Here is a 15,640-nt window from a genome sequence, read left to right as displayed (position 1 = left end):
TGTGAACACTAATTTAAGTGTACATCATTTAACTTCTAAATTAGCATTATTTAGCCTCTCCTATTTAAGATCGTCTCATTTTTTTTCCTCCAAAACAATCATTTGGGGGTGGTAAAAATTAGCAGTACTTTCTTTAACTTGAATTTGGAATGACAAATTACTAATTTGTGTAAGTCATTGTTTTATGTTGTACGTACTTTTGTTTTGTAGGCGGTACGAAAGGAAGACCTTGTGGTGAAGTCGTATAGTTAGCGGCTAACTCTTGATGTCATACACACTCCACAGGTAAATTCACTTTTTATACAACTAATAACTTCAATATTTCAATTTGGTTTTAAAGTTTTCTAATTCGTACATAATCAAATTCTAAAATTTATGAATTTTTATTAGATGATGATCAAAATTAAAGAATGAAATATGTATTAATGATGAAATAAATTCCGATTTCATTTGATATTCACAAAAAAAAATCAACTATCTAAATTTTTAATTTTCCTAGAGATAACCCGTGATTTTCACGGGTAACAAAACTAGTTATCTATTTAAAAGGTTAAACTAAGGCATTTAATTTAATTTCACATGGCATTAGCATTCAATTTAATTCCACACGATTATTTAATTTATCTCTATTCATTTTTATTGATTATTTAATTTATTTATTAATTATTAACAAACAAAATGGAAAAGTAAATAAAGGGAATAATAATTGAATTATTACTAAAATAAGAAGGGTAGCACATGGGGGTGCCCCACCTTGCCCCCCCTATCCGTTTTGTGAGTGGCATTATCCGTCACTTGCTCCGACCCGTCTTCAGCAAGACTAACTGTACTATCAGCCGAGTAAGTTTTGGTGGATATGGGTTGATTTGGCTCATCTTAATTACTTGTAAGACGGATAGCTTGGTCTGAAACAAGAATTTCCATATTACTGCGTAACTTTTACCCCAGATCCACCACTTAACTCGTGACACCATTGTCGTTTGTCGGTGTCAGCTCGTATCTCTCCCCCAGGCCTTGTCGGAATCCCCATCAAACACACACTAAGATAATACTCCCTCCATTCAATCATTTCTATACATTTGTTGAATATATGTAAGTTATATTTTAATCAAATGTATAAAATTGATTGGAATAGAAGGAGTATTTGATGATTAAAAAGTCCAAGTAATACGGAATATTCAAATTCATCTAAATTACTTTCCTTGTACACATAAGAATTCATATAAGAAAAGTTTGTCATGATTATTATGATTATTTGATTTATTTCACAATATACGATAGTGTCCGTTTTTGTCACTTACCCCAGTAATTCTTGCACTAATTGGATTATACATCTGATGTAGTATATTAGATGATATAGCTTTTGAACATTAAGATAAAGTTTTTGAGTTTTAATTTAAAAACTTTGAGTTTTATTATAAAGTTTTTGAGTTCATTTAATTAAACATTAATCTCAAAAAGTTACATTATAACTCAAAAAAATTACATATAAGCTCAGAAAAATTTGATTTTTGACGTCATAAAACTAAAATGTAATTTATAAACTCTATAGAACTAAAAAAGAATACACAAAAACTCAAAAACTTATTAAGTGTGAGATAGTACATTGATGTACAATCCTTTTTCACTAATTCTTGTGTGGAAATATATAAAGACAATTCATTATTAACACTAAATGAACAAACTTTTTATAAAACTGAAACGTCTCACGTTATGAGACCGTCTTAGTGTATTTGCCCACCCAATCACCCATACACAGAGTATATAAGAGTACTAACTGTATAAAACCGTCAACAAGGACAAGACACTGCTTCGACTAATGGTTAAGAATTAAGATAAAGGTATTTTGGACGACTGCTATTGGATTCGAATTCCTCTTATATTGTTATGGCGAGTGGCGGCTCATTTGACACCAAAAATCGAAGTTGCGATCGACGCCCATGCTTCGACTTACAGTGGCGTCCTCTCCATTGTATCTCAAGTACGCTTATGGCGGGCTCTTTCAGTTCCACCAACCTTGGCCTCACTCAGCCTGCTACTCTCGAACCTCTTCAGATATGCTGTCTTCTTATCGAACTTTCGATTATCATATACTCCTAATGTCCCAATCATTTGTTTACGCTTTTTATTATTTGTGACAGTATTTGAATTAAAGGTAAAAAAAATGATTGAGACAGATGACGTATATACTAACCTTCATTTCAGCGTGTTCTTCCCACTTTTCAAAATATGTGACGACATTGTAAAAGTTTGAAAGAGGATAAGTTATCGTGTATTAAAGACATACAACTATTATGCTATAAAATGGCTATGAATAAGAAAAGCATACAATATGTCGAAGATTAATACTGAAATTAAGAAGCACAAGGTAGCGCTATCTCGTTTTCTATTAAAATAATTATCTTATTAATTGTTGGCAAATATCATCCAAACAAATTTGCTTTATTGTTACACAAAATAAATGACCTGATAACTCCGTTCCATACAAGTAACAAGTTATACAAGTTTAGCGTTTCATATATGAATAATTGTATGTAAAAATAAATTGTAGACATATTACAAGAAGGAAAATTAAGCAAGATATTCTACCAGGTACCTTTATTTTTCCATATTTTACATAGTACCCTCTTTTGAAATAAAAATCTTTGACTATTTATAATTCTTGGTTACGAACTCCAAACACGGCAAATCATCAGTTAGTTCCACCAAAGAGTTCCTTCAACTTCTTCACTTGGGCAGCATCCACCAAAGTGATCTTCTCAATCACATCTGTTGGCAAATCATTTCCAAACAAAGAAGTGGTTGTAGTTTGGAAACCAGGGCTCGGACTGTTTAAACTAACAAACGCAAGAGCAGGTTCGTGACCTACATTTACTTGAAAATGCAACATACTTTGTGGGAATATCATTATATCACCCTTATTTAACGTTTTATAGTAAGCAACATTATTTGAATCAATAAAACCAGCAATAATTGAACCATCAATTACCAAAATCAGTTCCGAAACACGGTGGCTGTGGATTGGGATCACTCCACCCACACCGATGTCAAGTCGAATCATCGAAAGGCCCAATCCGTTTAATGCAGGAAATGTTGTATCGACTGCAAACGTTGAAGCGGCATTGAAAATGTTGGCTGACGTGTTCCCTGGAACGCCTAATCCGCAGAAAACAAAGTCGTCGACGGTTAAATTTCCCGGGTTCTTACACGGATATCCGACAGGTCCCACCGGGTAATTGAAGTCTGCTACGCAGAAATCGACAACACTTGTAGCGGATGATACCGTTAAAAGGACTAGAAACGAAAATAAAAAGGAGAGTTTTGGTAATTCCATGTTTAGAAAATGTTGATAATTAAGAGTGTGTAAGTGTGTTTAGGTGTGATTTAGGGTAATGTGGGAGGACTATATATAGGAGTTCAAAGGTATGTAGTCTATGTACAATGCTTGCTTGATTCTCTCATTGCTTACGTGAATATAATCATGTTCATTTCATATAATAACAATATAATGCGCAGCCGTGTAAGACTACATACTTTCAACGAAGAAATTTACATGAGCAATTTTAATTTGCGTGACAAAAAAAACACAAAATCTCATTGAAGACGGCACGTATCCGTCACTTTGGAGTGACGGATACCATTTCCTCTCACAAATGACCCAAATAGAGAAGAGAGGGAAGCACATGGGGTGCCCCCACCTTGTCCCCCTATCCATTTTGTGAGTGACATTACCCGTCACTTGCTCCGACCCGTCTTCAGCAAGACTAACTGCAAAAAAAAATACTCCATCCTCCGTCCGTCTCAGTCATTTGTTGTCCTATTCAGAGGCGGAGCCATGATTTAAATACATATAAGGCTATATTATATTCCCTCATATTCTCCATACTAGTTTGAATGCCCATGCGTTGCAACGGGGTAATTAACTTAGCAAAAAAAAAATAGTTATAAGGTTTTAATCTTATTTAAGAGACGCAAAAGATATTAGGTTGATAACTAAGTTCCAAGGATGCCTCATATTTATAATCATAAGACCACTATATCTTATCTTAATCTTTCGATGTGCGACAATTCTATTATTTTTATATAATCCTACATTATTTTTCAGTGTAGGACATATAACAACATACTAAGAAGTACACAATTTTATATATGTACAAATTATATGAAATCTACACGCTAATGATATCATTTTTACCACGAATCAAATTATGTTATTTTCATAATTTTCTTAATGATATTTTTTTGCCAACTGAAATGTAAAATTTTTTTATATAAAAATTAGAAACATCACTTGAATATAATATAGGAAATAAATATTATAATAATTAAAGATTCTCACTTTATTTTTTACTTCAAGAAATATTATTTATGATACTTTCCTAAATTAATTTTTAAGATCACCCACCTTATGATAATTTTCTGATGTGGGACAATTCAACTATTTATAAGTAGTATATTTACCACACCTACATTATTTTTCAATGTGGGACAAATAACACACGAAAAAGTACACTATCTTTTTTGCACCTATTTCGATATCCAACCCGATTTAATAATGAGAAAATATTATACTATCTATTTATATTCGTACTTTTTTTTCCATTTTTTTGTCATAATTAAAATATGTACAAATGATATGATTTAAATTACATTTTTTTTCCTAACACGACTTTTAAGATGTAATTGAGGGAGCAATCAAATGTATAAACAAATGCAAAATATTTTCTTTTTCTGGTGCGATTTTGATTATTGGTTAAAAATTATGATGTGTTTTAGTTACTCAAATATAATGAGGCATAATAATTACCTATATTTGAAAGTTAAAAAGATTTAATTCTACTATTTATCAAAGTAAAAAAGCTCATTATTGATTTGTTTGTTGATTCAAGATATTTTTTATGCAACACTTGATTGTATTACAGTATAATTCATAAATTTTCTATTTTATTGCCGAGATTATCATTATATGACACATTAATAACCAATTTATGTATATTTAGCATCCATTTTATTTTTTAATTATGATTTTGTCTTAAATAAAGTTATTATACTATCGATTGTCTTAAAATAAACATTATAATATCACTAATATAGTAATATATAATCGCTTTTATAAATATCTACATGATTAATATCTGTATAGTATTGTTGTAACTAAGGTTTGCCGCTAATACAAACTCTTATAAGAACTCTCTAAGATAATTTTCAAGCGATTCAAAAGATTTTGGGTTGATACCCCTAAGTTTCAAATATGACTCATATTTATAATCATGTGATACGTCATCTCATGATAATCTTCTAATGTGGGACAATTCAACTATTTATATGTAGTATATTTACCACACCTACATTATTTTTCAATGTAGAATAAACAATATACTTAGAAATACACTATATTTTTCGCACCTAACTCGACATCTAACCCAGTTTAATAATAATAAGAAAATACTATACATTTATTAATATTCGTATAGTACATTTTTTTAACTTCTTATCGTAATTAAAATATGTGCAAATAATATGATACTATATTCTAATGCTTGCATTTATTTACCACGAATCTAATTATATAAATTTTCAAAAAAAAAATTATGTTACTTTAATTTGTTAAGTGAGATGTATAAGTTTTTGTACAAAAATTATAAACATCACTTGGACATAATATAAAAAATATATATATCATATCGATGAGATAATGATATAGACTCTTAAGAGTTCTCCAAGACAATGCTTAAGATACTCAGAAGGTTTTGGGTTGGTATTTAGGTTCTAAGGATTTCTTCTATTTATAATCATATGATCATTGATCACCCACCTTATGCTAAACTTTCGATGTGGGACAATTCTATTATTTATACGTAATATATTCACCACACCAACATATTTTTCAATGTGGGACAAATAATATACTTAGAAATACACCATCTTTTTCGCACATAATTTAACATCTAACTCGGGTTAATAATAATGAGCAAATACTATACTCCCTCGATTCAAGAACAAATACAACATTCCTTTTTTTTTACACTATTCATGAACGAATAGAATCTTTATGATTCCTTGCAATACGTAAGACAAAATACGGTCATGTGGGATCTTATTTGCTTCACCTATAAAGTACAATGAGAATATCAAATTTTTAAATTTTTTATTATAATGTAAACTTCAAGATATTTAAGTTGTAATTTGTGTCTTGGCAAGTGTGTAAATGAAAATGTTGTATTTGGTCTTGAATGGAGAGAATACTATTTATTAATATTCGTACGTTTTTTTTCTAATAATTTTTTGGCAAATGAGATGTATAAGTTTTTATATAAAGATTATAAACATCATTTGAATATAATACATAATATAGAAAAAATATTAATATATCATGCTGTGAAGATAATGATATAAACTCTTAAGAGCTCTCCAAAACAATACTAAAGAGACTCAAAAGGTTTTTGGTTGTTATATAGATTCCAATGATGACTCCTATTTATAATCATAGGATCACCCACCTTATGTTAATCTTTCGATGTGGGACAATTCTATAATTTATACGTATTATAATCACCACACTAACATTATTTTTCAATGTGGGACATATAACATATTAAAAGAAGTACACCATCTTTAATACTCGTATGTGCAAATCATATGAAATCTATACTCTAATGAAAGCATTTTTTACCACGAATTTAATTATATTATCTTCATAATTTTTCTAACAACATTTTTTTGCCAAATAAAATGTCAAAGTTTTTATATAAAAATTAGAAACTTCTCATGAATATAAAATAGGAAATATAGATATTATAATAATTAAAAGATTCTCCACTTTATTTTTTATGTGGAAAATATTATTTATAAAACTTTCCTAAATTAATTTTTGATGATGTGGACGCTCTAGAATCGCTCGAAAAAACTCTCTTTTATCTATATATCTATATATATATATAAAAGAGAGTTTTTTCGAGCGATCTGAGAGCGTCCACATCATCAAAAATCAATTTAGGAAAGTATAATTTTTGATGTAAAAAATAAAGTGGAAAATCTTTTAATTATTATAATATGTATATTTCCTAAATTATATTCAAGTGATATTTCCAATTTTTATATCAAACTTTTACATTTCATTTGGCAAAAAAATATCGCTAAAAAAATTATGAAAATAATATAATTAGCTTTGTGGTAAAAAATGCTATTATTAGAGTATAAATTTCATATTATTTGCACATATTAAAGATGGTGTACTTCTTAATATGTAAAATTGTGTAATTTTTAGTATGTTTTGTCCCACATTGGAAAATAACGTAGGTGTGGTGAATATACTACATATAAATAGTTGAATTGTCCCACATCGAAAGATTAGTATAAGGTGATGTGATCCTATGATTATAAATAGGAGGCATATTTGGAACTTATGTATCCACCCAAAATTTGTTGAGTCTCATAAATATTGTTTTAAAGAGCTCTTAAGATTTTCTATCATTATCTACGATATGATATAAAAAATAAAGTGGAAATCGTTGGGAAATACCCGGGAAAGATTTAAGAACATGAACATGAAAATCAAAAAATACAAAACTAAAGGTTTTACTAATGGTAGTCTCCTGACACAGTACAAAACTAAAGATTTTACTAATGGTTGTCTTCTGAATGCAGTAATAAAGCGTTAATGAGTCGTTATATGTACGATTTAGAGATCCCTATCTAATTAATGATCGAGACTAAGTGGTTTTACCTTTAAAGAAAAATAATATGTATACAGTAGTGGTTTTTTTAAGAAGAGGCATGTAATTCTTGGTATGTTATATCTTTCACATTGAAAAATAATGTAGGCATGATGAACATACTACGTCTAAATAATTAAATTATGTATCTCACATCAAAAGAATAGTATACGGTAGAGTGATTCTATAAATATAAATATGAGGAATCCTTGAAACTTAGGTATTGACCCAAATTTTTTTGATATAAAAAATATGTACGTTTTAGTATGTTATATGTCTCACATTGAAAAATAATGTAGGTGTGGTGAATATATTATGTATAAATAATAAAACTGTCCCATATATATACATTTTCTATATTATATTAAAGTGATGTTTATAATTTTGATATAAAAACTTTATATTTCATTTGACAAAAAAGTATCGTATGAAAAATATATAATTAGATTGTGACAAAAAAATGTTATCATTAGATTGTAGATTTTATTGTAATTTCTCATTATTAAATCGGGTTGATGTCAAAGTAGGTGAAAAAAAATGGTGTATTTAGTATGTTATTATTCTTACATTGAAAAGTAATGTAAGTGTGGTGAATATACTATGTATAAATATTAGAATTGTCCTACATCGGAAGATTACCATAAGGCAGAGTGATCTTATGATTATAAATAGAAGTTATAACCCAAAATTTTTTGATTCTCTTAAATATTGTCAGAAAGAGCTCTTAAAAGAGTTTGTATTACTGTCTCTAGAATAATGATCTCTAACCTAAGTTAATCTTTGGAAAATCTTTTGGTTATTATATATAATATATACTCTGTATTTCTTATTTTATATTCAAGTGGTATTCTGGGAAAGAAAAAGGTAAACACATGGGTACCATTTGTAGAAACTTAAAATTAGGGGTACCATATGTAATCTATCAAAGTTCAAGGTTACCATGAGAAATTTCCAATTTTATAATGATATAGTTAATTAAATTTTCATTTAAAAGAGAGAGAAATCTGTACCAATAAAAGAATGGAGAAAAAGCTAAGAACATATAATCTAGAGGAGGGGATTCGAACTTGAGAGTCTGGGCTCTATTGTCTATAATAACTATGCCTTAATCACTAAGCTAAGACATATTCGGTAAAAAGATGCAATTTAGTATGACTTGTATACATGATATGATTTCAAAACCGTAAACATCATGACATTGAATCCAAGTTGTTATAGTGACTGACTCCCTTTACACCAAACTAGTTTTTGAACCCGTGCACTGCACGGGTGGTAACGAAAAATATTATTAAAAGTACAAACTTATGTATTTTTTGATATAGTGAATAACTAAATTTTAGAAAACTTAACTTTGTTTACCTATACACTTTTGATAAGTTTATGATGCATCCTTTTATTCGAAGTACTCTATTTAAATTTTTTTTCTCGACTTTTTAATTTATAAGCGGTGAAATCCGAAAAGTAAATATAAAATTATTATAAATTTCATAACATGTTTATTTACATAATATACAATTAATTTTACTCATTGTTATATGCGTTTTTTAATCATATTATCCCACTTGTTTGTTCTCTAAATTATTTACTTTCTTTCCCATTTTCTCTCCCACCACATTGTCTGGACGTCCGGAAACAACGTTCGCCATCACTTACCAACTACCTCGAGATCCACCTGCAGACCCTCCACCATAGCGGTGACCGCACCCAACGTGCAACTCGGACCACGACTTCCATCTCAACCCCTGTCTCAACAGCCCCTACACAACTAACCATTCCCCAAGAATGTATATCCTACGTCTTCCAACTATCCCACCTCACCTTGCCTCCATCATTTTCTACCTCTCGTACCCCCAGCCTCAGCCTCACCATCATCCCGGCCTCACCCCATACATGACCCATAACCCTTCGCATAATCTTATGAGACTCCTCACCCATTGTGACCCCTCCCATATCACGATCTCTCGCTAACACCGCTCAATCATTCGCCTTTCAAGTCGCCAAATACTAATTATGATTAGTAGCAAACTTATTCATTATAATAATTTATGAAATACGAATATTCGATTTTGACAATGACGCACTCGATCTAAACGTTCCGTAGTGTCATTTCATCCGATCGACCCACTTCACTCTAAATTTTCTAAACACGGCACCCCACCATCTCTTCTTGTTAATATTCTTTATAATTTACTATGAAGTACGACAATAGTTTGTAACATTACACATTAACGTGCTAGTGTTTCAATTTACTTTGAATACAATAGCAAAATATATACATTAACAGGTTTTAAGTCAATTTGGTGGTTAAGTTGAAATAGTATACTATATCCAAGTTAATAAATAACCTTCTTTTTAAGTGAGAATTTACACTTTTTTACTGTAATAATCTAGTTAGTAGTGGCCTTATTCAATAAGGATGGACAAAGAAATAAAATTGTGTATGCTAAAAATTGGTTTAAAATACATGTTGGCCCAACTCGGCCTCGATCCGGCCAATATGAACTTTAATTGTTTAATAAATAACCCAATGCGATCGATTTGCACTTTAGAGCAAGTGCAATGGAAGAACTTTATATAAAGTTCTTCCTTTACCACATCATATTTTGACAATCTCAATAATCTCAATTTTTTTGTCATAATGAAAAAACTTTAAATAAAGTTTTTCTTTAATCCATAATTAATTGATAATGTAATTAATTGGTTAATTTTTCATTGGAACTCACAATTTGTTCTTGTTTTTTGAAAGAACTTGGTTTTTGTTTTCAAACCAAGTTTGTTAATTTAAGAACAATTTTTTGTTTGCAATGGAACAAACTTTATTTTAGAGTTTGATGTTGACAAACCCAATAAAAAAACTCTCCATTGCTATGGCTCTTATACAATTGGAAATTACCTTTAATAACTCAAATATCTTAAAACAATAATTTAAGTCAAACTTACTGTTGCATATTAAGTTATGACTACATCAAAATAAGTAACTCTTACGAAAATTAGTACACACTTTCCTATAGATAATGTTGCTTTACAATACACTATTTTTTCGTGAAATTATTACGAAGTAACCCGTCGTAAACTCTATGCCATATATTATTAAAATTAAAATAACAATCTATGGTAAAGTAAATTGATCGATGCCTTGTATTGATTATGCTCAAAGCTTAAATACAATTTACAAAGGCTAGAATATAGGAACTGAATACTGTAAGCTAGGTAACAAATTACACTAAACTAGGAAATACAATATTCTAATTAGGTAAATGAATAATATCTAAATAATTACAATATTATACATTGACTAATTCTATCACACCCCCGCAGTTGAAACGGGAGGTAAACGAATGTGTAAACTGTCACGAAAATCATCAAAGAGGACGAAGGGAAGACCTTTTGTGAAAATATCCGCAACTTGATAACGAGAAGAGATATGACGGACGCGAACTTCACCCTTTTCAACTTTCTCACGGACAAAGTGGATGTCCATTTCAATATGCTTAGTACGTTGGTGTTGAACTGGGTTACTTGCAAGATAAATAGCACTTACGTTATCACAGTAGACGAGTGTAGCTTTAGGCATTGAAACATGAAGCTCAACTAGTAAGTTACGGAGCCAGCACGACTCAGCGACAACATTAGCCACCCCACGATATTCGGATTCAGCACTTGACCGAGAGAGAGTAGGTTGGCGTTTGGAAGCCCACGAAATCAAGTTAGTACCCAAAAATACACAATACCCAGACGTGGAGCGCCTCGTATCCGGACACCCTCCCCAATCGGCATCCGTGTATGCCCGTAACAGAGTTGGGGCCGAGGGATATAGCCATAGTCCACGGTCCTTAGTACCATGAATATAACGCAAAATACGTTTGAGAGCGGCCATGTGTTCAGTCATCGGGTTGTGCATAAATAGACATACTTGTTGAACCGCGTAAGAAATGTCGGGTCTAGTAAATGTGAGATATTGTAGAGCACCGGCAAGACTACGATAGAGAGTGGGGTTGTCATATGGGACGGATGTAGCAGCACTAAGCTTAGGCTTAGTATCAACTGGGGTAGCAGCGGCTTTACAGGAAGACATTCCTGCGCGCTCGAGAATGCTAGCTGCGTATTTGGTTTGAGACAAAAACATACCTTTGGATGTTTGCTTGACGGATATACCCAAGAAATAATGCAATGGTCCGAGATCCTTCATAGCGAATTCGGTTTGGAGTTTACTCATGATATGGGAGCGTAGAGCGTCGGTCGAACAAGTTAAAATAATATCATCGACATAAAGTAATAAATATGCGAGATTAGTACCTTGTCGAAAGATAAATAAAGAATGGTCGACTTTGCTATGCTGAAAACCGAGCTGAGTAAGATAATCCGCAAAACGCTTATACCAAGCACGGGGTGCTTGTTTAAGGCCATATAAAGACTTCTTGAGTAGACAAACATGGTCGGGCTGTGATTTGTCTCGATACCCGAGTGGTTGATACATATAGACCGTCTCATTTAGAGTGCCATGAAGAAAGGCATTCTTGACATCAAGCTGATTAATGGACCAAGACCGAGAGAGCGCAAGGCAGAGGACGGTCCGAATGGTGGATGGTTTAACCACCGGGCTAAATGTTTCACCACAATGGACGCCAACTTGTTGAGTCTTTCCATCACCTACAAGACGAGCCTTATACCTTTCAAAAGAACCGTCAGAATTAAATTTATGACGAAAAATCCACATAGACCGAATGACATTGACATCCTTAGGACGAGGAACCAAGACCCACGTCTTATTATTAATAAGAGCCGTATATTCGTCATCCATAGCCAGTTTCCAATTCGGGTCACGAATAGCAGACACGGGATTCCTAGGAATCGGGGATATAGCTAGAGTGTGAGATAAATTGTGCTGGGCAGGAGGTTTTGTATACTTGGGGTTGGGTTTATAAATGCCATGGTCGGCACGGGTCGTGGGTTTAGTAGCTGGTATAGGGACACGGGGATGGGGATTGTGGTGAGCCGTAGAGGTAGGTGAGGGCTGCGGACCAGAGGACGGACCAGTGGGCTGGGCAGAATCAGGCGTGGCAGTGGGGTCAGGGGGCTGCACATGTATTTGGGTAGGCTTAGAAGGAGATGCTGTCATGTGTCGAAGGACATAAGGCGAGACTCCGTCATCCAAAAAATCATAGGTGTGAGTGTCGGGTTTATGTAAGTTAGCAAAAGGAAAAGTTTGCTCATCAAATAAAACATGTCGACATATAAGAATTTTATTTGTAGACATATCTAGACACTTATATCCGCGATGGTCTTTTGGGTAGCCAAGGAAAACACATGGGGAGGAACGGGGTTGTAATTTATGTATCGTTGTAGATGGTATTAACGGAAAACATAAACAACCAAAAATACGGAGATGATTATAAATCGGTGTACGATTATATAATATGCTAAGAGGAATGTTATAGGCAATTGGTTTACTAGGAATAATGTTCAAAATATAAGTGGCCAAAGCAAGTGCATGATGCCAAAATTTAGGAGGCAATGAGGCGTGAAAAAGTAATGGTCGAACAATGTTGTTAATCGAGCGAATTTTACGTTGACTTTCCGTTTTGTGAAGAAGTGTGAGGACAAGACAATCGAAAGACTAGTCCTTGATTTGCACAAAAGTCACGGAATAGGTTATTGATAAATTCCATTCCATTATCACATTGTATGGATTTAATTTTTCGCTCAAATTGAGTTTGGACGAATGCATGAAATTTTAACAAAATAGAACTTACTTGGCTTTTCTTATCAATTGGAAATGTCCATAAATAATTGGAAAAATCGTCTAATATTACCAAATAATATTTGTGACCTAACGAACTTAATACGGGAGAAGTCCATAAATCACAATGAAGAATATCAAAAGGTAAAACAGTACGAGAAGTAGACATAGCAAAAGGTAAGCGAACATGTTTTCCTAGAGGACATGATTGACAAAACGAGTTACTGGAATTCGAATTACAATCAATGAGTTTATTTTGCCTAAGAATAGAAAAGACAGGATCACCCGGATGACCTAGGCGATTATGCCATACTGACGGTGCTAAAGCAGCGAAGGAGGATGGTATGGTTGACGGCGAAGTGGTGGAAATAGGATAAAGAGCACCCCGACTGTTACATCTCATTAGACGAGTCCCCGTCCGCAAATCCTTCACACAAAAACCAAAAGGGTCAAATTCAATGGAGACCATGTTGTCAGTAGTGAATTTTCTAACAGAGATTAGGTTCTTGACTAATTTCGGAGCAAATAGGACATTTTTTAAGACTAATGGAGGATGGGGTGTGGGAAGGGTAGCATGTCCGTGACCATGAATTGGAACCGACTCACCATTTCCGACAATTATACCATTGTTAAAGCGCTTATTAATAAAAGACGAGAGCATACCTTGATTCGCTGTCATGTGAGATGTAGCACCCGTGTCCATTACCCACGGCTCGGGAGGAGTAAGCCCAAGTGTATACATTGCCGCCTCAATGTCAGTTGGAGACGGGGCTGACCCATCTGTTGCCGTATACGCCTATTGAGGCCGAGGTCCCAAAACACCTTGCTGCTGCCGTGGAATCATAGGTCTCATCATCCATGGGTTGGATGGGTAAGGGCATGGTGGGTAACCCCATGGAGAGGGAGGCCATTGCCACTGCCCATAACTACCTGGCCATGACATAGGTGTTGGTGGTGTAGTGGCAGTTGGAGCAGCGGGAGTAGAAGAGTTACCCTGCCCTTTGCCGTTGCCCTGATGTCCCTTGCCACCTTTATTCCCCTTTTTCTTTCCACCAGACCCGCTGCCACGCCCTCCTTTTCCGTTGTTGGAGCCAGTGGATTTGGAAGAGTTTCCACCACTGTCGCTATCCAAATTGCCACGGGTATAGAGAGCCTCAGAGTTACTGGTAGCGGCCTGCTTAGCGATGCTAGCTTCTTCGAGCGTCAACATCGATCGTGCTCGATAGAAGGGAGTAAGAGGATTACTTTGACGAATAATCGTCCCAACACCATGATAAGCCGGAGATAAACCTGAGACCAATTGAAGAACCAAGCGATTGTCGGAAACTGGAGAACCGACATTTTTCAATTGGTCTGCCAACGATTTGAGTCTTTGGCAATATGCGGAGACGGAGGAGAAATCCGCCATCTCGACATGAGAGAACTCCTGTTCAAGCGTCACCGCGCGAGAGTTCCTGTTATCTTGGAAAATATTAGCAAGACGGTCCCATGCTTCTTTCGCGGTGGATTCGGCTTCAATAATTGTTTCCAAGAGTTCGGTAGTGACGGTGGAATAGATCCACTGAAGTATCGTGGCGTCGAGCGTGTCCCATAATTCCTGTTCATCAGCGGTTGACGGCGGCGTGGGAGCGACCTTCGGAGTGATGATATGGTGGAGAACCCGATTCGACTTAGCATGGTTGGTGAACAAGGCGACCCACAAGGGGTACTGATCATTATCCATGCCGAGTTTGACAGGAATATGATTAGTAACGTTGTTCACAGCCAACGCCGGATGAAACGCTGATTTCGCATCACCAGGCATGATTTGGACGTGAGGTCTGAAAGAGAAGAGAGAAAAAGATAGAGCGGAAGCGAGAATGATACGACCTAAAAACCTGATACCATAAAGTAAATTGATCGATGCCTTGTATTGATTATGCTCAAAGCTTAAATACAATTTACAAAGGCTAGAATATAGGAACTGAATACTGTAAGCTAGGTAACAAATTACACTAAACTAGGAAATACAATATTCTAATTAGGTAAATGAATAATATCTAAATAATTACAATATTATACATTGACTAATTCTATCATATGGTTATCCATATCTGAAATGATGTCCCTAGCCTCTAACTCCAGAGTAGACATTAGCAAGTAGGAGGTTTGTCTATTCTACTCGTTGCGACTCTAATAATTTATG

At 33.8% G+C, this 15,640-nt stretch overlaps 2 protein-coding genes across 2 annotated transcripts; both read right to left on the bottom strand.

Moving 5' to 3' along the window:
- Positions 1-2,424: 2,424 nt before the first annotated feature.
- LOC141606135 (auxin-binding protein ABP19a-like) lies at positions 2,425-3,409 on the bottom strand. The gene has a single exon (XM_074425154.1). The coding sequence runs from the start codon at positions 3,332-3,334 to the stop codon at positions 2,693-2,695; it is 642 nt and encodes a 213-aa protein (XP_074281255.1). The 5' UTR covers positions 3,335-3,409; the 3' UTR covers positions 2,425-2,692.
- A 9,939-nt stretch (positions 3,410-13,348) lies between these two features.
- Positions 13,349-15,313, bottom strand: LOC141609270 (uncharacterized). The gene has a single exon (XM_074428388.1). It carries the CDS (start codon positions 15,257-15,259, stop codon positions 14,252-14,254), a length of 1,008 nt encoding a protein of 335 aa, XP_074284489.1. The 5' UTR covers positions 15,260-15,313; the 3' UTR covers positions 13,349-14,251.
- Positions 15,314-15,640: the final 327 nt, after the last annotated feature.

The sequence above is a fragment of the Silene latifolia genome, chromosome 10, assembly GCF_048544455.1.
Source record: "Silene latifolia isolate original U9 population chromosome 10, ASM4854445v1, whole genome shotgun sequence".
NCBI lineage: Eukaryota > Viridiplantae > Streptophyta > Magnoliopsida > Caryophyllales > Caryophyllaceae > Silene > Silene latifolia.
Note: the sequence above shows the minus strand (reverse complement) of the source record. Positions and strands in the feature narration are given on the sequence as shown.

Excerpts from the sequence above, each read along its gene's own strand:
- LOC141606135 (XM_074425154.1), bottom strand. The coding sequence starts at position 3,334 with ATGGAATTACCAAAACTCTCCTTTTTATTTTCGTTTCTAGTCCTTTTA.
- LOC141609270 (XM_074428388.1), bottom strand. The coding sequence starts at position 15,259 with ATGCCTGGTGATGCGAAATCAGCGTTTCATCCGGCGTTGGCTGTGAAC.